General features: G+C 39.7%; 1 protein-coding gene across 15 annotated transcripts in view; it reads right to left on the bottom strand.

The window, feature by feature from the left end:
• ttn.1 (titin, tandem duplicate 1) overlaps positions 1-24924 on the bottom strand; it is a 155829-nt gene that overhangs the window by 87235 nt on the left and 43670 nt on the right. For 5 of the 15 annotated variants that reach the window (XM_028024207.1, XM_028024211.1, XM_028024221.1 and 2 more), the window contains 48 exons: positions 23850-24140; positions 22695-22982; positions 22380-22496; positions 22011-22293; positions 21727-21910; positions 21181-21261; positions 20774-21041; positions 20265-20474; positions 19949-20026; positions 19835-19861; positions 19600-19656; positions 19473-19517; positions 18636-18695; positions 18390-18452; positions 17973-18044; positions 17732-17803; positions 17102-17263; positions 16737-16826; positions 16487-16576; positions 16264-16353; positions 15197-16090; positions 13532-13609; positions 13325-13396; positions 13094-13162; positions 12843-12911; positions 12574-12645; positions 12305-12379; positions 12034-12111; positions 11768-11833; positions 11492-11554; positions 11287-11361; positions 11036-11125; positions 10668-10703; positions 8487-10460; positions 7974-8024; positions 6681-7079; positions 6322-6600; positions 5174-5443; positions 4948-5087; positions 4738-4864; positions 4324-4590; positions 3942-4208; positions 3433-3696; positions 2534-2673; positions 2318-2444; positions 1945-2211; positions 1362-1628; positions 975-1241 (listed from right to left, as the gene is read on the bottom strand). In XM_028024207.1, coding sequence (XP_027880008.1) covers positions 975-1241; positions 1362-1628; positions 1945-2211; positions 2318-2444; positions 2534-2673; positions 3433-3696; positions 3942-4208; positions 4324-4590; positions 4738-4864; positions 4948-5087; positions 5174-5443; positions 6322-6600; positions 6681-7079; positions 7974-8024; positions 8487-10460; positions 10668-10703; positions 11036-11125; positions 11287-11361; positions 11492-11554; positions 11768-11833; positions 12034-12111; positions 12305-12379; positions 12574-12645; positions 12843-12911; positions 13094-13162; positions 13325-13396; positions 13532-13609; positions 15197-16090; positions 16264-16353; positions 16487-16576; positions 16737-16826; positions 17102-17263; positions 17732-17803; positions 17973-18044; positions 18390-18452; positions 18636-18695; positions 19473-19517; positions 19600-19656; positions 19835-19861; positions 19949-20026; positions 20265-20474; positions 20774-21041; positions 21181-21261; positions 21727-21910; positions 22011-22293; positions 22380-22496; positions 22695-22982; positions 23850-24140 — 9471 coding nt within the window. Of the gene's footprint in view, positions 1-974; positions 1242-1361; positions 1629-1944; positions 2212-2317; positions 2445-2533; positions 2674-3432; positions 3697-3941; positions 4209-4323; positions 4591-4737; positions 4865-4947; positions 5088-5173; positions 5444-6321; positions 6601-6680; positions 7080-7973; positions 8025-8486; positions 10461-10667; positions 10704-11035; positions 11126-11286; positions 11362-11491; positions 11555-11767; positions 11834-12033; positions 12112-12304; positions 12380-12573; positions 12646-12842; positions 12912-13093; positions 13163-13324; positions 13397-13531; positions 13610-13943; positions 14008-15196; positions 16091-16263; positions 16354-16486; positions 16577-16736; positions 16827-17101; positions 17264-17731; positions 17804-17972; positions 18045-18389; positions 18453-18635; positions 18696-19472; positions 19518-19599; positions 19657-19834; positions 19862-19948; positions 20027-20264; positions 20475-20773; positions 21042-21180; positions 21262-21726; positions 21911-22010; positions 22294-22379; positions 22497-22694; positions 22983-23849; positions 24141-24924 lie in introns of those variants that run through there. The other 10 variants (XM_028024219.1, XM_028024209.1, XM_028024208.1 and 7 more) reach the window with 10 other exon arrangements.

Genomic DNA, 24924 nt, shown 5'->3' with positions numbered 1-24924 from the left:
TGCAGATGTGAACATCCCACAGAGCTGCACCCATGGTGAGACTCTCATCCAACCATTTCTGTCTCTTAGAATCCCAGTAAGGACATTTTCTCCTTTCAGCAACTTAAGCAGAAAGTTCTCCAGTAGGCTAATATACCTCAACTACTATGAGGTGGCAACCTAATAATGACTAATTAAACATTATTAGAATCTACAAAATGGCGGCGCGCTTTGTGCTCTCCGACTCAAAGTTTGTCTTTTCCACTTTGCGCGGTTAAAAACACCTACAACCGACTAAATTTACTGGCCATTGGTCAAGCAATCGGGGGAAGTCTGTCAGAGGAGCTTTTCCGTGTCCACAACAACATTCCGGTCGATATTGCACGGACACCGGGCTCTCCCTGGATTGCAATCACAGTATCTACGACAGGGACATTTTGAATGACTCTTCACACCCTGGCCATGGTCTCTTCCAGCTGCTGCCATCAGGCAAGAGATACACAGCAATAAAAACCAGGACAAATCGCCTAAAAAACAGTTTTTACCGGATGGCAATCATGGCATTAAATTCAAAGGCGTAAGAACTTCTGCTCTTGACACCACTTTGTTAAAAAATGTAAATTCTGTTGCGACACCTCCAGGTGCTGCAACCATCTTCTGATGTCTATTTATTTCACATTTTGTACTATTTATTTCTTTATCTTTTTAATGTATGTATATGTATATTGTATATTATGTATATACACATAACCTGCATTTTAACTCGAGTCGAGCAAATCTCAATCTCGTTGTAATCTGTTGATGACAATGACAAATAAATCTTATCTTATCTTATCTAGGATCATCTTTGAGATGCAGGGATTTTTTGAAATATTATCAATAAGCCTACACTTACTCCATTTGTATTTTTCTTAGCAAAATATTGTATTTTTCAGACACAATTTTGTTAGATAGTTTTCGTTTAAAGTTGATAAGTTATAGACATTGAGTGCTACCTTCAATGTTGAGGTTTGCTGTGGTTTTGTCTGAGCCACAGTCGCAGGTATACTCTCCAATGTTGGCCTTCTCTGCCTTCCGGACCATCAGGATTCTCTTCTTTCCATCGGTGCTGATGGCGATGTTCTTGGATGGAGTGATCTCCTTCCCGTCCTTAAACCATTTCACATCAGCAACGGCTTTGCTGAGTTCACAGACCAGCTTCACCTCATCCTTCTCCACAGCAGTGTAGTTCTGCAGCTTGGTGGTGAAGTACAAGTCACCCTCTGCACACACAGCACATTTACACAAAACAGGTCAGCAACCTCATTTTATGTGAAATACTTATTTAAATTAGTCATTTCCATTGAATCAAAGATGGGAAAATGTTTTTTTCTGACACTGACCGATGACAGTGAGCATGGCTGTCATGCTCTTGTCCATGCCCTCCACCTTGATCATAGAGGTGTCGTCGATCGTCACCTCCTTGAAGGCCAGAGTGTGGACTTTTCCCTGATCCGACATATGGACCACCTTACTGGGAAGCAGCCGGACGTCGTTTTTGTACCAAACCACTGAGATGTTTTCATGAGACAGTTCAACGCTGAACTCTGCTGTTTCTCTCTCTTTCACCGTTACGTCCTTAATGGGTTTGGCAAACTCCAGGCGAATACCTGAAAAAAAACAACAACTGTTTATTATTGGGATGTTCATAATTTTCTTTTTAAAAAGCCAAAAAAAGTTAATAAAAATTACAACAAAGTTGAACGCTAAAGAGATTTAGCAGGTAACTTTCATGATTTTTATCTTAAAAATAATATTTGTATCACTTTGACTTCAGTGATATGTAATCAAAACCACACAGTCTATTTCCCCAAAATTATATTAGAATACTTTTATCCTAACTTTTTATGGCAGTAATCACTACAAAATAATTATTAAGACTAATTAAGCTTCATTTATTTAAATGGTTCAACATGTCATGATTACCCTGAATAACAAGTTTGCCGGTGGTCCTCTTGTCCTCTGCCTCAAACATGTACTTGGCCTCATCGTCAAAGGCTGCAAATCGGATCACCAGAACGTACATATTGCCCTCCTGTATCATCTCGTACTTGTCGTCGCCCGTCAGCTCCTGGGAGCCTTTGAGCCAGCGGAAGCTCTTTGGAGGTCTCGACACCTCCACCTCGAACCGGGCCTCATCCTTCTCATACACCTGAACGTCGCTCAGCGGTGTAAGGAAGTTCAGAGGAAGTTCTGCAGGAAAACACAGAGAATTAATGTTTGAGTAAAGGTTTTGATTTTAGGTCATGGAAAATGGAACAAATAAGGTAGATGAGAAAAACATGTGAGTTTATTTCACCTTTGACCTTCAGGTTGGCAGAGCATTTGGCATTGGCTGCAGAGTAAGACACCTCTCCGGTCATGGACACCTTACAGTTGTACAGGATCAGAGTGTGTTTGCCTCCTTCCTCTATGATGTCCACATCCTGTCAAATGAGAAGGTTTTAACTCAGGTCAAGACGGGCTGTGGGCGATTTTAAAACATCTTAGGTGATGAAGCAGCAGTGATGCTCACAGAGGAAGGGTTGAGCGCTTCTCCGTTCAGCTTCCACTGCCCGTGTACGTCGTCCTCAGAGATCTCAACCTCGAAACGAGCTGTCTCACCATCAAACAGCTCCACGCCGTAAATCGGCCGCACAACCTTAACGTCACGTGCTGGTGGGGAGGAAAGTTACAGAAAAAACTAAGTAAAACAACAATGTTATTGAAAAGGAGAGGTTGTTAATTTAGTTTGTTTATTTTTTCTACAATTTTATTTTTTAAAAAGTGATCTGCTTGTTGCATCTTTAATTTAGAAGTCAGTCTTTTCACACCATATTTATTAATGGTTTGTAGAAAAGTAGCTATAAGAAATTTAACTTGTGTTTGTTGGATAATAAATATGTAACAATTACCTGATGTTACGTATTTACAAATGTAACACTCGTTACATTTAACCAGCAGTACTAGCTGGTTAATTGCCAGCTAGTACTGCAAATCATCTGGATAAGAGCCAAAAACCAGCGACAGTAAAAAAGAAGCATACATTAAAAGTAGTGAGTGACAACACAGTAAAAACTTTGTTATAAACTCAACAAGAACTAATAATATTGGTGCAAACTTTTAAAAAAGAAAACTGTAGAAATAAAAAACTTATCCTGAAATTAGATATGTTTTATCATTTTCTCAATAATTAGAAATATTTGGGGGGTTTTCTGGATACAGGCACTTTGGGTTATGCATGTTAATATGACTCATTTCCAATTATTTTTTGGGGTGTTTTCACTGATTTTAGAACGTGTGTCTAAAATACAACAGAAAAGATTAATTGTAATGGTTTGTTTTGTAAAGATATTCTTAATAATTAAAACCTCAAAAACCAGATCATGCTCTTTCTCTTTAAGAAATCAGAGCAGAAAGCAGCTCCTTCTTTACCTTCAATCATTATGTTGGCCGATGTTTTGTCTGTTCCACAGTCACATACGTATTTCCCTTGATCATTTTGCGCCACTTTCTTCAGGACCAGAGATCTGCGGGTGCCTTCTGACTTCATGACCAACAACTTGGAGGCAACGACTTCCTTCTCATTGTGATACCAGACCACAGGAACGTCTTTGCTGAGCTCGCAGTCCAGCGACACCTCGTCTTTCTCGGTGGCAGTGTAATCCCGCAGCTTCACCAGGAAGACGGCATCTCCCTCTGACGAGCATAACGAACAGTTTGTTAACAGCTTTTTCCTGTTTTATCGTGTTAGTTAACTGAACACTTATTCCATAATATTTGAAAGATTTTGGATTTTCTCATTATTACAAATTGTGTTCCCTGTAAGAAAATGTCATATTTACATATCAATCACTCAAAACAAACTTTCATGTCTCACATCTGATAAACAGTAAAATAAAAGGCAGTGAGAGAAAACCCAGTAAAGGAGAGCATGCTGTTACCTATGACTGTCAGTTTGGCTGAGGAGTAAATTCCCTTGGCTTCTGCCTTTATCTGGCAGGTATCATCTAGACTCAAACTCCTCATTTCTAGAGTGTGTCTCCTTCCTTCCACGTGCATGAGCACCGTTCGACTCACGTGGAGTTTGACTTCGTTTCGGTACCAAACCACCGGCACGTTCTCGTGAGTCAACTCGATATCAAAGCGCACCGAGTTACCTTCTTTGATTGTTTGGTCCTTAAGTTGCTGCACAAATTTGAGCCTCATGCCTGGAATACAGCAGGTCAGTGCACACAGACAGGAGCGTTTGACGCCATCCAACACTTTGAAGCCACAAACATAGAATGAGCACATAGAGGAGACAGGAAGCATAGCCGTTCTTACCTTCCACCGTCAGCTGAGCCGTTGACCTTTTGTCCAATACCTCTATCGAATACTGAGACTCATCATCAAACTCACAGCTGTTTACAATCAGCATGTGTTTCTTTCCATCATCAATTACTTCATATTTGGGGCTGGGGGTGATGATTTCAACCCCCTTAAACCACATGACCTTTGGTATATCCTTAGTGATGGTGCATTCAAACTTAGCCTGTTTCTTTTCGGGCACAGACACATCCTTCAGCGTTTCAACAAAGCCCATTTCGATCTCTGGGAGATGCGAATAATTTAGCCATTATTGACAAAAGCAAAACACAGACGGTTTTTCAGCAGTGCCTCCATTCCACAAGACAAATAGATGCAGGGACTTAAAACAAACAGAGAAACCAAGTCAGTGTGTTTGACACAGGTTTGTACCTTTAACAGTGAGCATGGCACTGGTGACAGCATTCAGAGCCTGGTACGACACTTCTCCAGCCTGATCCAGCTGCACATTCTTCAGTGTAAGGAAGCGCTTTCCGGCCTCTGCTTTAATGTCACATGTCTGAGAAAAAAAAGTAGGTACATCAAAAATCCTGGAGAGCTTTTTATTGAAAGCAACAATATAACCTTTTCCAAATAACGTACCGGAGATCTGGTCAACACCTGGCCTCTGAGTTTCCATTCACCAGGAATATCATGCTCAGATATTTCAGTATCGAAGTGAGCTTCCTCCTTCTCAACCACCTCAGCACTGGCAAGAGGTTTCAGGATGTCAGCTTCACGCTCTGAAAATGTAGAGGTTTTAAAATGTTCAACAAAACCGTTCATTCACAACTTTCAAACTGTTCGAATGTTGATTCCATGAACAAACCTCCCAGTGTGAGTTTGGCTGTGTATCTTCGATTTTCAACTTCGATGGTGTAATCTGACACATCGTCAGGTTGGCAGTTGTTGATGGTGAGCGTCATGTCCTTTCCATCTTTGTTGATCTCAACTTTGTCAGAAGGAGGGAGTTCGTTCTCGCCTTTGTACCATTTCCAATTGGGAGTGTCTTTGAACAGCTCGCATTTGAATGTGGCCTTGGACTTTGGTTTCACATGCTGGTCCCTCAGAGGCTTTACCAGCCAGTCTTTGATGACTTCTGCAAAGGGAAGGGTCACATTATAGGAAGATAGGTCACACCTAAAAACTCCTACATTTAAAAAGATTTCTATGACATTTTTAACATGTATTGCAGAGACTTGAACATATTGGGTTCAGACAACCATGTTGGATAATTTGTTTTTGTCTTGTATGTCCAATTTTTAAAATCATCTGGAATAATTACTGCCATTCCTCGGTATGCTGACAACGTCCAGGTTTGTTGTGTGAAACCTGAAAAAACACTAATTATTCACAGAAGTTACAGCTCTGTCTTGGAAAGTTTAGCAACCTGTTCAACCTGTTATTTCAAATATTGAATTCAGGAAACACAGAGGACAATTTTGTCTCTAAAACTACAAAGAATGGTTAAATACATTGTTTTACATTTTAGTGCTTCTAGGATTAATTTTTAATCAAGATATATCTTTGATTCACAGACAAGCTACAAAAGCTACTTTTCCTTCATTTGGATATCAAATGGTTCTTGCATTTCACCTACATACAATTTGTATAGAGAGAAACAATGATCTGGTAATGTATGCAGCAAACTTTCCAGTAATACTTTGAGTACTAAGAACTGGAGGTTTGTGATTCGTTGATTAGATTTGTTACTTTTCTGGTTTTGGTCACTTCACAATCTGTTTTCATAAAGACAGAAATCTCTTTGATTTTGCATGCTTGTTTGTATGTAGTTTTTTTTGTCCAATACTTTAACCAACATCCTTCTACGGTAAATGATATAGTTCTCCTACAACTGTCATGCTAGCGTATGGAAGATTACCTGCAAACACAAATCGTCTGATTAGTTCGGCAACAAAATTGTCTGCAATTGATGTGTTCATGTCTGAAGATTCCTTCATGCTGCTGATAGCTCACCAATCACTTTGACGGTGGTTGAAGTTTTGACGTCTGCCTGACCATCTACTTCACAGGTGTAGAGGCCTGCATCCTCATCAGTGACGTTCTGGATGGTCACAGCGTGCTGCATACCAATCACATTAATGGCTACTTTTCCAGCCTTTTTCTTCAGAAGCTCTCCGTTAAGCTTCCACACCACGTCTCTTTCTTTGTTCAGCTCACAGATCAGGTACATTGGTTGACCTTTCATGCATGAGGTCTCAGGTTCCAACTCCTTCAGCCATTTTACAGGGAGCTCTGTGCAGAGAGAAGAGTGTTTCCAATACAATGAGGGAAAGTTCTTCAAGCCACCCGAGTCTGAACAGGTTTTAGCTTACCCTCAACTATGAGCTTAGCAGTGCAGGTAATCTCCTTCCCAGCATTTTTGGCCACACAGGTGTATTCTCCAGTGTCGGACAGCTGGACATCAATGATGTGCAGCTTCCGATCTTTGCCATCAGAGGTGAACTTGTGCTTGGGACTCTCACGCAGGTTGCTGTCATCCTTCATCCAGGATGTGACGGCCGTAGAGGGTGTAACCTCACACTCAAACACGGCCGATGAGCCGATGGACTCGGCCTCCTGCAGCACAATGTCTTGAATCTTCTTCACAAACTTCAAAGCCACAGGTTTGAGCTTGAAGCCTGCAAATGGTTCCTCTGGTGGTGATGGACCTTTTCCACCGGGTTTCATGCCCCGACCCTTTCCACCATCACCAGGAGAGGGAGTTTGTCTTGCTGCAGAATCAGAAATAAAAACTTACTCAATGAGTTTCAGGTATTGGAGTGGATGAAGAACAAAACAAAGCATTTCACCCAAAGTCATGTTTCAGACAAAATGTGTTGTAGGTTTAAAGTTCTACTGTTAGAAGAGCACAAAAAGTTTTGTTAAGACTTAAGATGAAGCAGAACTAATTAGTTTCAGGTATACAAATGGATGAAGAACAAGACAAAACATTTGACACAAAGTCATTTTTCAGACATAAAATAAGTAGTAGGTTTAAAGTCCTACTATTAGAAGAACATAGAAAGTTCTTGTTAAGACTTAAGATGAAGCAGGATCAATTACGACAAACAGAATTCAGAGAAGAGTCCAAACACAGAATGGCAGTCACAGAACAGATATAACCAAGTTAATTCACAGACAAAGATAGCAAAAAATATTAAAGGAAGTTCAAATAACAGCTGATTTACATGCATTGTCTTTCTTAAATGAAAGTTAAAGCCACTAGGTGAAAAAAATCTTAAAATGTCCACCTGAACTTGAACAAATATGCACTCATTTACTTACCTTTAGCTAGAGTACTTTTGACTGATTACAGTTTTTTCATTTTAAATTATTTAAACACCAGCAGTTGCTCATCAGAATATCAATTATATGAATAAAATCTTTCAATACCCTAACAAGTATGTGCTGCAAATTTTTTCCTGTCTGACTGATTAGAATATGAAGACAAGGAAGTTTAATTTCCAGCCATATTTCTTGTCATCAGAAAGCGATAATGATTAGACATAATGACTGAGACAAAACACCAAACAGGTTGACAACAACGGAACAAAGACAATTTGCTCCAGACATTAGCTCATGCAGTTTTTTGCACCTATGGGGTTTTTTATCAGTAAAATCCTCACCCCCAAATCCTCTGCCTCTTCCTTTCGAAGGTTCGTCACTTGGTTTTCCATCTGAACATGAAACAACAAGACAAGTTTTAAGACCACCTCTTAGATCTCCTATTGGAAAGTACAGTTCCAGCAGACGCCAAGAAAAAATACGTAAACATCTCTAAGAATAGACATGGGAATATGAGACGTCACACTTGAAAGACCTGGAAGATGAAATGGAAACATAATGGGAAAAGATGCTTGAAAGGACATTTGCTTAGACAGCAAAGACAAATGAAATCCACAGCAGCGAAGACAAACAGACAAACATCTGTTCTGCAATTGGGAATCAATGAAAAGATGAAAACAATACAGCTGATGGGATGATGGATGGACACAACTGACATACACACAGATTAATTCATCAGCATGAGATGAAAAAATGGATAAAGTGATCAAAGAAGATGTGATGAAGATTAGATGAGAGATCTGGGATGGGATGAAGGGGCTCCAGAATCAGCTGGAAGAGTTCGCTCATCTCACCTCGTCTGGCACCAGGCATACCCGGAGTCTCAAGGGCCCCATCCACCTCTTCACCTTCCCAGTCCTCTGAAGGAACAAGATCCCAGCCCCAGGATTCCTCTTCAACCTCGCCTTCTTCAGGCTCATATTTAAAGACCTCCTCCTCAGGCTGAGTTGTCACCCTCTTCATTTGCACAGCTCCCGGAGAAATCTCTTTCGAAAGGGGAATCCGACCTTTATCAGGCTTTTCTGATTCTGAGACCTCTCCCACTGATGGCTTCTTGGGAACTTTTTTGAGTGTTATGGCTTCAACTGAGTCTTTGGGGGAAACAGCTTTTGGGATCTCTTTGACTTTTTCAGAACTTGGCTTTCCCTCAGCTGGAACTTTCTCCAAGTCTTTCTGCTTCTCCACCTTAGACGGTGGAGTCTTTTTTAGCTCAATCTTCTTCGGCTCCTCAACAGGCTTTGTGGGCTTTTTGTCTTCTGCTTTCTCTGTACTGACCATGGGAGAAGGAGTCTTTTTGAGTTCAACATCTTTCTTAAGCACATCAGATGGTTTTCCTGGGAACTTCTCTGCTTCAGTAGGTGAGATCTTCTCTTTAAGACCTGTAGGACTTGGTTTCTTGGCTGGAACAGACGGTTCCTCCTTCTTCACAGGTTTCTGTTTCTCTGTATCTTTCATGTCTTTGGTTGTCTTGTCTGGCACCTTTGTGTCTACAGGCTTCTTTATCTGTTCATCAGGGACTTTTTCTGGCTTAGTGACTTTGGTGAAAGGCTTCAACACAACCTGCTCTTCCTTTTCCTGTGGTTTAGGAATGACTTTAGGTTTAACTTTAAGTTTATCAGTTGCTGTAGTTTCTTCATCCTTAGGTACTTGATCATCCTTTTTCTTTTGTGGTAGTTCTGGTTGGGATTTGGTAATATCCGGACTTGTGTCAGAACTTGTCAAAGAAACATCTTTGTCTTCTTTGTTTTTTAGAGCTGATGTAGGTTGATCTTTGAGCAACATCTCACCCAATTTAAAAGGAGAGCGCTCAGTATCTGTCTTTGCCCGACCTTCATCTTCAGTCTTTGCTTGTTCGGATGCTTCTTGTTTTGTGGGTTTTTCAAAAGGCTTCAATGTCACAACTTCTGATTCTTCATCTTTCTTTGGTAATTTCTTGATTTTCTTCTTCGATAAATCTGGCTCAGCGTCTCCTTCCTTTGGTGCCTTTGTGGTTCTGGTCCACTTAGATTTCTCTTCTTCCTCTGGCTGTTTAGGTTTTTCTGTTTGACCAGCTTTAGATGGCTCCTCGGCAGGAACGGAGACTCTTTCAGGTTTTCCAAGTGGGATCATCTCTCGATCTTCTCTCTCTTGAGTCTTCTGGGCTCTCGGTTCTGCGTCATGTTGTTTTGTCATTTTAATCTTATCCTTTGAAATTTCCTTTTCAAGTTCTTTGGGCTTACTTGGAACCTGTTTCAGTTTGATCTGCTCTTGCTCTTGTTCTAACTTTCCAGGCTTTTCAAATGGTTTTAGTTTCACAGATTCTTGTTGCTCCTCTGTCTTTGGTAGTTTCTTTATTTTCTTCTTCTCTATACTGGGAACCTCAGGTTCCTCTTCTGTCTTGGGTTTTGTGGTTCTTGTCCAACCTTCTTTCTCTGTTGTTTGGACAATTTTAATTGTTTCAGTCTCCTCAATTTGACTCAGTTGAATTGTTCCCTGTTCTGCTGTAAAGACTCGTTCATTTCTTCCAAGGGTTATGATCTCCCGCTCTTCTCTATCATGAAGTTCCCTCACTGATAGTTCTGGATCATGATGTCTTATCACTTCTGCTTTATGAGTTACAACCTGTTTCTCGGGCTCTGGAGGTTTTACCGGAACCTTCTTCAACTGAATGGTCTCCATTTCTGGCTCTTTCTCTTTGGGTTTTATGGTCATTTTACTCTTTAGTTTAGGAACCTCAGTAGTTTTCTCCTCCTTAGTGGGAATTTTACCCTTTTGCTTAAGAGTTGGCACTGTGGTTGAGGGAGTAAAAATATATTTTATGACACTCACATTTAAACATGTAAAAACATCCTTTGGATGACATATTTGTTTTTTACAACACAAAGATCACACATCACAACAACACTGAAAGGATTATTTTTAAAGGTTTATGAATAAAACCTTTAAAATAACAAGTTGAGTGGTTTTACTGTTAAGGGAAATTCACTTTTTTATACCTTTAGTTGGTCCAGGAGCTGAAACTGGTTCCTTGTCTGCAAAAATTTAAATAAGACCAATTATAAGCAAACACTGTACAAGCAAAAGCCACATTTAAAGCCAAAGACAGAGGAAGACAAAAACAATCTCAGATTTGGTCCATTGAACTTCCTTTTTTGCTGTAATATAAATGCACTTTGGAACTTTTTATTATATACGATGGTCTCATAAGACAGATATTTATGATGTGAAAGACTGTAAAAAAGTTGTGCAGACAACATCACACAGTAAAGACATTAAGTTGAACAAATCAAACAATAACATTTTCAGAATCAAAAGAGGAAAAAGTCAAACACAGATAAAGGAAGACGAAGAAAAGAAATTTTACCTTCAGGTGGAGAAATTCTTTCTGAAACGGTGGTAGGTTCAGCCTTTACACCGGGCTCAGAAGGTTTCTTCTCCACTCGTGCAACTGGAGCTACAAGAACGCCAACTGGATTAATCACTGACAATGATCCACTCTACAAACAACAACTGAATAAAACAGACAATCTTAAAGATCTCACTGCTGCTATGACCAACAGATTTGACTTAGGACAAACAGAGATGGAAATAAGAATGACAAACAGAAGAAACTACCTTCTGGAGAAACTACTTTTTCTGCTGGTTGTTCTCTTGATAGTGGAGAGGGTTTCTTTTCCTCTGGAGGAGACACTTGAGAGTACACCACAAAAAAACCGTAAAGACCAACATATCAAAAGATGCAAAGGTGACAACACATTACAAAAACAGACATATCAAGAGTTAAGAAAAGAATTCAGAGACCCAAGACTGAATAAGCTACCTGCAGGAGGAGCAACTTTGGGTGAAGGAGCTGCTGGTACAGATATGGATGGTTTCTTCTCCTCTGAAGGAAACAATAAATAAGATGCAAGATCACGACCAGGACAATAGCAAGGCCACAAGGACACTGACAAAAGCAGTGAAAAGTTGCATAAGATAAGACAACAAATACAATGAAACCAAAGAAAACAGGAGTCTTGTTTATCCTCCAACCAAGAAACGAATCAGACACAGACAAAAGCTGACAACATAAAATATTAAGAGAGAAAAAAACTACCTGCCGGAGGAGAAACTTTTTGAGGAGGAACTGAGGGCTTTGGCTCTGGTGATGGTTTCTTCCCCTCTGGGGGAGATAATTTGGGATTACATCCAGCTCATAATACAAATATCATTAAGATTGTAAAGAAAATACTGGAACCACTAAAAACATGGAAAAAATACTTGACAAGTTAAGAGACAGCGTCAACAACAATTTATATAAAGACAAACCTGACGACCTTTAAAGTCAGCAAAGAAGATGAACACATAAACCAATCAGACTACCTGCAGGAGTAACTTTCTGAGGAGGAGGCGGAGGAGAAGCAGGGGGTGAAGGCTTTGGTTCTGGTGCTGCTTTCTTCTCTGAAGGAGATAATTTGGCAATACACCCAAGTCATGATCAAGAAAAAACTAAGCTTGAAAAGCACATAGTGGCACAACTTAAAAGACAATCTGCGGACATGTTAAGAAATGATATCAACATAAACATACATAAAGACAAACATGGCTGACTCATGATGTCAGCAAGAAGAAACACATGAACAAATCAGACTACCTGCAGAAGGAGTAACTTTCTGAGGTGGAGCAGGAGGTGAAGGCTTTGCTTCTGGTGCAGAAGGTTTCTTCTCCTCTGAAGGAGATAGTTTGGGAATACACCCGAGCCATCATTAAGAAAACGTTTGGAAAGCACAAACTGGCACAACTTAGACTCGACAATTGGAGCACATATTAGGAGATGGTATCAACATAAATGGACATAAAGACAAACATGGCTGACTCATAAATGCCAGCAAGAAATATGAACACATGAAGAAATTAGACTACCTGTAGAAGGAGTAACTTTCTGAGGCGTAGGAAGTGAAGGCTTTCCTTCTGGTGCAGAAGGTTTCTTCTCTTCTGGAGTAGATAATTCGGGAAAACACCCATTATGATCAAGCAAAACACTAAGCTTGTAAAGCACGTTCCTGCACAACTCAAAACATGATAATTCATGGGGATATTGAGACATGGTTTCAACATAAAGGGACATGAAAACAAATATGGCTGACTCATGAATGCCAGCAAGAAAAAGAAACACATGGACCAAGAACTACCTGTAGGAAGAGTAACTTTAGGAGGAGGAGGTGAAGGCTTTGGTTCTGGTGCAGAAGGTTTCTTCTCCTCTGGAGGAAATAATTTGGGAATAAACCCATTATGATCTAGAAAACACTAATCTTGGACATCATGTGCTGGCACAACTTAAAACGTGATCATCCATGGACATATTAAGAGATGGCATCAAAGGAACATAAAAAAAACATGGCTGACTCATGAATGCCAGCACGAAACACACGAATCAACCAACCTATAGGAGGAGTAACTTTAGGAGGAGGAGGTGAAGGCTTTGGTTCTGGTGCAGAAAGTTTCCTCTCCTCTGGAGGAGATAATTTGGGAATGTCATGATCATCATGATCAAGAAAACATTAAGCTTGGCCATCATCAAACAGGTTAAGAGATGGCATCAACACAATTGGACATACAGACAAACATGGCTGACTAATGGATGCCATCAAGAAACACATAAATCAAGCACTACCTGCTGGAGCAGTAACTTGAGGAGGAGGAGGATGTGTAGGTTTTGGTTCTGGCTCAGAAGGTTTCTTCTCCTCTGAAGGTGATAATTTTGGAATATGCCCGAGTCATGTTCAAGAAAACATTAAGCTTATACAAGCACATACAAGACAAACATGGCTGACTCATAAATGCCAGCAAGAAAATGAAACATGTGAACCAATTGAACTACCTGCAGGAGGAGTAACTTTTGGAGGGTATGAAGGCTTTGGTGCTGGTGCAGAAGGTTTCTTCACTTCAGGAGGAGACACTTTGAAATAAAAGATACCGAGATCACAACTAAGGCATCGTTATGTTCAAAAAGGACTAAGACAAGAAGCCGGTGCAGATATTAGATAGTCCAATCTGCACCAACAAGAATGTGTAAAATAAAAAAGAAAAACTAAACATTTAAACAAGAGTTTTTCCTAAGACATACATTCTCAACAATACAAAAACAAGACACACACAAAAAACATGACACACAAACTAATCTTTTCAAGGTTAGATTAGTGTTCCCTATTCCAACATTATGCTGGAATATGCTAAATATAACAAATGTATTTCAAGAGTTTGATCTTAAGCGATCAAATTTACAAGAATACCTTTCTCAAGAGGTTGCAGAGTCTTCAATATAAGGTTTTCCTCTTTCATATCTTCTCTTCTTTGAGCTTTTCTTTCAGTGGTTGTAGTTCCTTCTGAATAATCAGTCTCAAAAAAGATTTCTTTTGATTTTGGATGTGATGGCTTTGTCGATGAAAGACTTTGATGCTCAGGGACTCGAGATGTCTTCAACGGTCCAGCTTGAGATTTCTCAGGTTGGATCTCGGTTTCTGTTGGTGCTTTCTCTTTAGAGTCAGCAGCAATTTCGGAAAGAGATTCATCATGCTTCTTTGTAATTTCTTCCTTGGTTTCTAGATGCTTTGCTGAAACAAAAGTGTTTTTTCTATGCTCTGTAGCTGAATAAAAACTAGACTTCTGTTCTTTTTTGTCTTGGGTTTTAATGAAAGAGTCTTTCTTAAATGAAACGTCATCTTTAACTAGAGAAACGTCTATGTTTGTTGGAGTAACTGCAGGTTGCGTTCTGGGCTCTTTTGATGAAAGCTCAGTTTCAGTTAGAGGTGGGGAAACTGAGATCACAGATTCAATTTTCATTTCCCTCAAAACTTTAATGTCTTCCAGTTTTTCATACTCATATTCTTCAGTATACCTCAAATATTTAGACTCTGTCACTTCATGATCTTCTCTGAACCTTGTAGGAACTTCTGTTTTCTCCATTTGTTCTTCCCTCTGGTATAAAGTTCTGTCCTCTCTTACAACTGACTCCTCGTGTTTTAATCTTCTTTCAGATCTTTGAGCTTCTTGCTTGAGTTCAACAGTTATTGGAGTGAAACTTTCTTCAGGAACAAATTTCTTAATGTCTTCAACCACAACTGTTTGTTGTTTTAGGTCATTCTTCAGATGAACTGAGACATTTTTGGAGACATCACCCAAGATTGAAGAAATGCACCATGAAGCGGTGGCCAAGAACCAAACATATAAAAAAGATCAAGACAGAAACACATAGATATTAGTATATTAATGTCTATGCATTTACACTTAAGCCTAACAGGTAATCTGTTGAGATTCTAATGCATTTTTATCATCTTTGGCTACTGTTCACACCTTATGCTTTGGTGTGGTTAGTTTTTTTGATAACTTCCATGAGCTTTACAAATGTGACAGCTAAAAGATGTGTCAAAAATGTAACAAATTTAACAAACCTCTGACAAGAAATCTTAAGATAACACATTCGAAGATCAAGATGAGTAAAGATTAGTTGATAAGATCTTTGAAACCTTCAAGTAGACATATCTACCTTGTTGCTGAGTTTTTTCAGCCTTGTCTTGTTGCTGTGGGGCTCTGTAACCTGGAGGGGTCTTCACTATTTCAACCTGTGGAGCTTCTGTTTTACTCTTTAGGTCTGATGGTGGCTCCTTAACCTTCATGTCCTCTATAACCTTCTTTGGTGTTTCAGGAACCTTTTTGGAAACGATCAAAATCTTCTCTGGTTCCTGTAAAACTTTCTTTTCTTTTGGCTTTTCTGGAATCATCTTTTGTGTTTCTGGAATCCTTTTGGGAAGCTCTTGACCCCATCTAATCTCATCTTCTGACTTTTCTGGGACCTTGGATGGTGCTTCAGAAACCACCTTTGGTGTTTCAATAATCATTTTTGTTTTTTCTGGAACCTTTGTCTGTGTTTCTGGTACTTTTTTGGGAACCTCTTGACCTCTCTTTATTTCCCCTTCTGACTTTTCTGGAATCTTAGCTGGTGCTTCAGAAACCACCTTTGGTGTTTCAATAATCATTTTTGTTTTTTCTGGAACCTTTGTCTGTGTTTCTGGTACTTTTTTGGGAACCTTTTGACCTCTCTTTATTTCCCCTTCTGACTTTTCTGGAATCTTGGCTGGTGCTTCAGAAACCATCTTTGGTGTTTCAATAATCATCTTTGTTTTTTCTGGAATCTTTGTCTGCGTTTCTGGAACCATTTTTGTTGCATCAGGGAGCCTCTCAATTTCTGTTGGCATTTTGGCTTCATCAAACGTTTTAGGAAACTTGATAACCTTCTCCACTTCTTCAAAAACCTTAGTTTTTTCTCCAAACTTTGGTTCTTCTTGTGTTTGAGGAGTGAACTTGAGTACCTCTGGCTCACTCCTGGCAACCAATGGCGATGGTTTTCCAGTAACGTCAAGCTCCTTCCTTTCTGAGGCAACTTAGAAGAACAGTAATTACAAGGTAAATGTTTTAAAGAGTTTAAGTCACACTCTTACGAGTGCTAAGTATTTTGAAAGATTATGTGTTCCAGAGAAACTACCATAAAAGAGAGTAAAAGACAAAACCAGCAGATCATTTAACAAGCAGTTTGTTATATGACCTCTGCAGTACCTTTAACTGGAGCAGCTTCAGTCCAGAGTGGAAGGATTTTAGATTCAGGTGTTTGGACGACTGCTTTCTCTGGCCTGGTTACATCTTTTACTTAAAGAACATTTGTCTTGGTTAGTACAAAGGCAACAATCAAGGCTATCAAAGATTACACTCTAAGCGAGTGAATTCAAAGACCTAAATACAAGAGGAAATAACAGCAGAAGAAAAGGTCAGAGATGAGTACCTTCAGCTGGTCGGCGTTCTGGTGCTGATGGTGTAACCACAGCTGCTGATGGCTGGACTAAAGGTTCTTCTGCTTTTGGTAGAACTGGTGCTTTAAAGAACATTTAAACAACAGCTTTAAAGACTGTAGTACACTCTGTTGAGTGCATTAAGCAGAGACACAAACAGGACAGCCAGTTTCACAAAACAAGATTCCCATCTCAACACATTTATAAGAAATTCAAACTGGACAAACATTGTGGTTCCAGTACCTCTTGGTAAGATCTCCTCAGGATTTGGAGGAGCAATCCTCTCAGCGACTGGATGGACTTTGGCCTCCACTGGTTTGGTTACAGCTGGGACTTTGGAGAACATTAAAAATATTCCCATCTTTACACAGAGTTAATTATAAAAGTTTTGTTTAAACCAAGAAGAGAGCATTTTAAAGAGAAGAAAAAGATTTGTTTTTGTTCAAATCTGAAAACTTGTGTGAGGACAACACTGGACAAGTTGCTAAAGATCTAATCAAGAGGTTAGCAGCAAATAATATCCAACACAAAATCATGTTAAGAGCAATATAAAAATAAAACAAGACATGGGTTACGTGGTTTTTCTGCTCGAACATTCACTCCTTTACCTCTCGGTTCAGAAACTGCAGGAGTTTTCTTGGCAGGTTTTACTTCTGGCGCTTCGGTCACTTTTGGTTCAGGTACCTCTGGCTTCTGAAGCTGTCGTTTTGGTTCTTGAGGAACCTTTTCTGGTTCTTTTGGCTTGGGTTCAGCCTTTGGTTCGGTGAATACTTCAGATTTAACAAAGAAACACTTGAGTCACGAAAAATACCCAAGAGTTTAAAGAGTGAAGGAAGTAAAAGACAATTGATCAAGCACATGAAATACAGACAAATAATTGACTGATGGGCATGTATCAAGAACACAATGCACAATCACTGGAAGAACAATGAATAAATGTATTCAAAGAGCCAACAAGAAAATCATCCAAAAGTATGGCTTGTTCAATTAAAGAAATTAAATATATCAGTAATTCCAAAAGTGCTGGAAGGCATTTACTGAAGAAATTTCCTGTTTAATTATCATGTCTATAATTATTGTGGTGTATTAAAGGCTCCTGGTAGTACTTTTGGTACTTTTATAGAATTAAGGAGTATTCTGAGCCATTTTGATCCCAAAAATGAAGAATTAGAGCCAATAAAGACTCACTCAGACATGAAACAAGAAACTTTATAAGAAAACACGGTCATAAACATTACCTTGTGGTACTGTCGGTTCTTCTCGCTGAGGAGTTGTGAAAGTATCAGGCCGTGGCTTCTTTACCTCAGGTTCTTTAAAACATTATTATGAAGTTCAGTTTTCTGACCACAACAAACAGCAACAAGAAGATTTTTTCATGTGCACACAAACAATTAAAGAAGTCTAATAAACCAACATGAGAACACAGAACAGAAATGAGATACAACAACGATGAATAAAGAGTTTGGCATTTACAAATACCTGTGACAGCAGGTGGGTGTGGAGCTTCGCGCTCAGAGGGTTTCTCTTCTGGTTTCCTGTAAATCTCGTGAACTTTAAAAGATCAAGAAAGTTTGGTTTAAAAGCCAGACAGTTAGGCTGAGTAGTTTCTGCTATCTACAGAGCGGAACGCTTCAGTCTGAGTTAATAAGAGTATAAGAGGAGAAGCGTGTCAAGAAGAACAAAACATTAATAAGAGGAGACAAAAACAGACTAAAGATCTACCACAAACCACATGTTAAAACTACAGTTAAGATCTACAAAAGAAGAAAAGCCTCTACAAGCAGCAGCTGGGATTAATAAGGTGAAGAGGCAAACATTGAGGTTAGCGGATTTTGATCAGTTTTTTTGGTTCAGCCAGAGCTCTAGAATAGCAGAATAGCTTTAAAGCTGTTATACCTGAAGTGATTTCCTCTCTGACTTCAGTACGGCCAACATATTCTTCCACAGCTTTTTTCTCTTCTGGCAGAGGAGAAAAGGGAACTTAGACAGAAAACAAGACCTGACTATGGCACTGCTTTAATAACAAGGTAACATTAATGATCAAGAAATCAACAGAGTAACAAAAGGGCAAAACCAGTTTAAAACAGACAAACTGTGAGAAGACGGCTGATGTATAAATAAAGGAGTGAACAACGCTGATACCTGAGACGGAGGAGTACCGAACTGAAACCGTTTCTTCTTCAACCGTCAGACTCTTAAACTCTACAGGAAACCATTAAATGATAATCAGCTGTTACAGATCACAGGTTCATTCACTGAGACGTTGTTTGTGTGCAGTTGAGGACCATGACAACATTTTTCTGAACTAATTTAAATGTTTTTTGCATTTCTGGGATTTATGATTCAAATTTTAGTTTTGGATAGTTTTGAATAGGCCCTATAATTGTATAAAAAATCACAACAGAATTTATTTTTAATGTTTAACCTCAAATTACTAAATTTATGAATGCAAATGTATCTGATAACAGTTAATATTTGGTACTTTCTGTTTACTGATTTGTAACTTCATTATCTTTTAACTGACTTGTATTAATGAAACTGAATTGAATTTAAATTCAGTTCAGTTCAGTTCAATTGAACTGAATTGAATATTTGTTGCAATTATTTGTATATTGCAACAAATAATTTTTGCTGCAATATCGAGATTAATCTGCAGATTTTTTCAACTCAGCCATGATCCTAATCTGCAAAACAGATCGTTCTCAGTTGAATTTGAGATATACTCTTTTATTTATTTATTTGCGAGTTAAAATTTTATTCCACGGCACTTCAGATATGAGGATGTAGTGAAATAGTTAATGTTCTGGGAGTTTATCAGGATCACACTGTTATTTCTGATGAAAGTTAAAGGATGGAGATGAAGGAGATGATGATGATTTTGATGATTAAATGTAACGATGAAATGTTTTGATGGACCTGATGAAGGTTCATACATTCGAACAACACTAGTGCTCTTTTAAAGCTCCATATTTGTTATACCTTTGACTTCAGATCGTTCCTCGTGGTGATAAAATTCGGAGGATTCTTTTGACAGAAAACAAAAAGGTGAACGAAGGAGGCGAAACAGACACTAAGTGAAAAATGTTCCTATTTGTCCCAGACTCACCATGGGAAATGATCATGGAACCCATGTCTGGGAGCTGAACTGACGAATCTGGGAAGTCTGAAGGTGCATTAATGAAAGAGTGATTAAATTTCAAATTAACTTAGATTTAATTTTTTTAAATGTGGGAGGACAAATTTTTCCATACCACTATGTAACCAGAATGAAGTGGTTGTACATTATTAGCTTTTGCCAAGATATAAGCTGTGAAAATAAAGTTTATCTTGAAACTACTCACCCTGAGGAACCTTTCCTAACACAACGTCTGTGAAAAAATAGATAGACGGATGTAATTAGATCTGTGAATGGGTGTAAATGTCTCTGACAGCTGCTGTCGGCTAAAACAACAGACCTTTGCCCGAGAGGTAAAGCTCGGCGGTGCTTCGAGCTTCTCCCATTGGCTCCAGGCGAGCGATCACGGAGTAAACGCCTGGCAGGTGAAGACATTATTGTTCTGTTTTACTCCATATTTAAGGCTCAACAACTGATTCAAACAATTTTGGTTTAATGCTGCATAGAGGTTGCGTACTTTCTACAGTTTTCTGTAACTTGATTTAATAAGAACTCTTGGCTCTGATTGAGTAGGTATGAACAGAAGAAACTTCTGTATTTCTGTTTGTCAGAAACGTTCCTCCAGAGGAAAAAGAAGGTAAATCTTTTTGACAAACCTTCGTCCTCTGCTGTCACGTTGCGGATCGTCATAAAGTGCCGTTGGCCTTCTGTCCTGAAGTTATATTTGGGGCTTTCTTTGAGCTCCCACGAGTCTTTGTACCACGTAACGGTTGCGTTGTCAAAGGACAACTCACACTCGAAGGTGGCGGAGTGACGTTCGCTGACTTCGATGTTTCGGATGCGTTTAGTAAACTGAATTTGGTCGGCTAAAATCAGACAATTAAAGATGACATTTAATTTTAAAGAGTTGTGTTTTATCTGAAGTTATTATCAAAGTGTCACATTTGATCTTTTCTTCTTTCAAGGAAAATATACTACGAACAGACAACACAGAAAGAAAAACTGCAGGACATCCGGCAGATTTTAAGAGGTTAGTCTAGTTGTGTTTGACTCACCTGGTTTGTAATCAGCTCCTGATTAGGAAATAAAGTATCGACGCATGAGGACACACTACAAACACATAGAATGGGCTCCAGCAAGGAGAGGACATGGAAAACACTCTTACCTGTTACGGTGAGTTTGGCGTTGGAGATGTGAGGACCACACACCACACGGAAGTTTCCCTCATCTTTGACCTGGCAGTTCCTAATCTTCAGATAGTGGCGGTCACCCACACTGCTGATCTCGTATTTATCACTGTTCTCCAGCTTCTGCGTTCCCTTGTACCAGGTCAGAGAGATCTCTGGGTAGTTGATCTGGATCTCGCACTCAAACGTTGCTGTTTGGTTTTCTGTGGTTGTCTGGTCAGATATGTCTTCCATCACAGACACAGGCTAAGGACAAAACATCAATTATGATCATTTCTATTTATTATTGGTTTTTCCTCTACATGGGACTTTGGACATGTAGTGGAGTGAAACAGCTGTGTTACTACAAGCAGCTATTTGTTCTCAAATAACTTTTGGCCTTTACCTCTGTGTCGACACGTCCCTCCAGCTGCTGGATTAGTCTGGCCATGTCCTCCTCTTCAACCCGACCACCATGTTCCACCCCCTGCCACAGGATATAAGGCTATTAATGCAATACCTTCACAATCTTTCAGTAATCAATATCAAAGATATGCAACATCCCGATTTATCTTGGTGCTACAAAAATTGTTTCCCACAATAGCAACAACAGTTTCATCAGCTGAAACCACTTCTGAAAGACACTATTGTGAAATGTAGATACCCTGAGTGGTACAGACACTGTAGGTCCCACAGCCTGACTGGTAATACATGAAACAGGTAATCACCTATAATACATTGTCATAATATTTTACCTGACAGGTGCAAAATCCTTTCAGTTTTCTAAGCTGAACCTTAATAAATATCTTTTAGAATTGTTGTTCTTGAAGGGTTGTTTTCTGAATTAAGGAAAACTGATAATATGAGTAAAATATGGAGCAGATTTGTCCCTCAAATCTGTACTATTACAAACCAATCCAGCTCCACTATTACAATCAGTTTTCCCCAGTACCGCTTTTCCAGTTTCCATCTCCTTCTCCCTCTTCAGGAACTCCACAGCCTGCAGGATGGCCCTGTAGTCATGGATTCCATGTTCCCGGAGGATCCTCTCATAGTCCTTAGGGTCATGACCTCGTAGCAAGTCAACAATACTGATGTTTTCAAGTTTCTTTGGGCTCTTTTGCTTGGAGGGAGTTCTGAAAATATCATACATGAAGTCATTGAGCAGATAGAGACATTTGTTCCATTAACACAATTCAAAGTCAGTGGTGCAATATAGAAATGAACTTGTATTACTTCTTAAGTTTTGTTCTGATATCTCCAATTCCTTCCCCTTCTTCCTTTTTGGTGACTTCCATGTCAGCGCTGGACTCGATCTCTCCATGTTTGTTAGTGGCGACACACCTGTAGAGACCAGAGTCGGACTTGGTCACCTCTCTGATCTCCAGTTTGGCATCCTGGCCCTTGTGCTCGATGGAGATACGACCACCAGGGGTGATCTGTCTCCATTTGCCCTTCATCCACTTCACGCTGGGGATTGGATCACCTCCAATCTTGGCGATGAAGGTTGCAGTGCCCTCTGTGGAGAAGCAGATGTAAAGAAATAAGTAAAGCCTTACCGTCAAATGGGAATGTTTTGAGGAAGAAGAGGAATGTTGTCCCTACTCTCTGTGACTGAAATGTTTTTCGGTTCCTCAATGAAGAAAAGATTGTCAAGCTTTTTGACTGGGGCAGCTGCAGCGGGGGTTGGTGCCTCGGTGGGTGAAGGCTTGGCTTCTTTGTCTGAAGATACATGGAAATCAAACTGAGACGGTGAGTGAAAAGTTACTTTAACAGTTTGAGTCTCTGGTTTTTATTAGGGTGGACACCTATGTGACGGTCTTTCAAAATAACACCATTCATAGGAGATTAAAATATGGTGGTTAGCTTTTCATCAAACCTTGGACTTGTTTACACTTTACAGCAAGTTCAACTGCTTACCCTTCACAGTGACCTTGGACTTGCAGAAGTCACTACCGACTGCATTGCTGGCTTTGCACAGATAATCCCCTGCATCTGCCTTTGATGCAGAGCTGACCTCCAGGGAGGCCGTCCCACCAACAAATGTGATTTTGGTTTTATCACTGGACTTCAGCTCCCTCCTGTCCTTCATCCACTGGATGGTCAGAGGAGAGGAGCCTCTAACATGGCATTTGAGGCTCAGCTTCTCCCCCTCGTTCACTGTGACCGGTTCCAGAGGGACGTCAAATTTAGGAGGCTGACCAGTTTCTGAAAGTGAAAAAGAGGCTGAATAAATGAAAATACTTGCCTTTAACATAATAACATAATGAAGAATACTTTTTACATCTTTTACAGTATTTGTTAAAATTTAAATAGAAGACAAAAGAGGTGGTGTTCAGAAAGCCTGTGTCGTTCTGACTGTGGCCATCATCAGATTGTTAGGTCTGCTATCTCTCATCTTTCTTGTGACAGTAGTACATAGATCCTCTATGGACCAAAGCAGCACAGTCGTAGCTCATGAAGCTCATGTTCTTGGTATTTCTGTTTGCGCTGCTCTTGAAGGTCTTACTCCAGCTTTAGGTTACACCTTGTGAATAACTCTCAAACTCTTGAATGGACTGTCCATCACAATCCTGTACAGGCTGCAGATACTTATGTATTTTGTGTACCTGTTTTCTATCATTTTTTCCTTCCACTAAACTTTCCATTTATATGCTTAGGTATAGCCCTCTTTGAATAGACAATGTCTTTAGCAATTACCGTTTGTGACTTACCTCTTTGTGGAGAGAATTAATAAAAATACGTTTTTTCATTTTCTGAGAAACTGGTCTTGTGTTTTATTAGCTGCAAGTCATAACCATCAAAACAAACTGAAATAAATGCTTAAAATAAATGAGTTTGCCCTTTTGAGTTGAAAAAAAAATCTTTTTGGGGACACTCTAAGATGAATTTGTATGATAGGGTATGTTCCTATCATTTTATGAGACAAAGGAAATCTCATACAGAACAATTTAGATTTGCTAGACTAGTGGATTTATCTAAACTAAAGAATAGTTAATCATCAGTTCACATCAGAATCCTCTGCACAGCATTCAGCCGATCTGGTATAGGTTATTTTAGGGTTGCACTCCTTACCTGAAACCGTGAGGGACACCTGACATGACACTTTCCCTGCTTCGTTGGAAGCCTCACAGGTGTAGACACTGCTGTCAGAAACCGCAGAGTCTCTGATACACATCACAGCCATGTTGTTCTTGAAGCTGATGTCATATTTTCCAGAGGCATAGATCTCTTGGTTGTCCTTGTACCAGGTGATGGTCAGTGGCTGGGAACCGGACACCCGAGCCTCCATCTTTACTACCTTACCAGCTGAATCCACGATGGACTCAGACGGCCTCTTAGTGAAGTTTGGAGGGACTTTACGTTCTGTGGGGGATAAAGTTCAGAAAATCAGGTCATGTTGGGAGAGTAAGCAAGTCATTTATCATTTATTCTTCTTCAGGCCACTGGGCCTTTACCACAGCACTGGGAAATAAACTCTACCATCGATGACAAGACAACAGGAGCACAAATTGTAACACAAATGTAACAGAAATGAACAATATCACCCTGTGAACAAACAGTCCAACTAACCATAACTTATCCACAAAAGTAGACATGTCTCTGACAGTGACTCTGTGACACCATGTCTGATTCTAAGCCTGCCTTACACAAAACCAACCAGCCAAAAATCTGACAATAACAACATTCAGCGTCTCTCACGATACAAAGTGCACGAAGTGTTACCCATAAATCCACAGGAATCAACTGGACTGCATGTTAGTAGCAGTTACAGCAAACAAAGAGATGGGATGAAATGTGTTGGTTAGTGGGTTACCTATTTTAACATGAGCGTGACATGTGTCAGTTCCTTCTGCATTGGAAATTTCACAAGTGTATTTCCCTGCAGCAGCAAGTCTGTGATTGTTAAGGACTTCCAGAGCACAGGACGAATCTGTAGTTTTCACATTGTATAGGTAAGAGGCCCAAATCAGCTTGTCATCCTTCTTCCATGTGATGTGAAGCCTTTGGCTTACGGTGAAGGTGCAATCCAGTCTCAAGGGGTTGCCCAACTGATGAGTGACGTCCTCTAGTTTCTTTGTAAACTGTACGGGTTCTGAGAGAAGCAATGTTGGAATCAATCTTAGACACCTCAAAGACTATAGTATGT

Source organism: Xiphophorus couchianus, chromosome 7, assembly GCF_001444195.1.
Source record: "Xiphophorus couchianus chromosome 7, X_couchianus-1.0, whole genome shotgun sequence".
In the NCBI taxonomy this organism is placed as follows: domain Eukaryota; kingdom Metazoa; phylum Chordata; class Actinopteri; order Cyprinodontiformes; family Poeciliidae; genus Xiphophorus; species Xiphophorus couchianus.
Note: the sequence above shows the minus strand (reverse complement) of the source record. Positions and strands in the feature narration are given on the sequence as shown.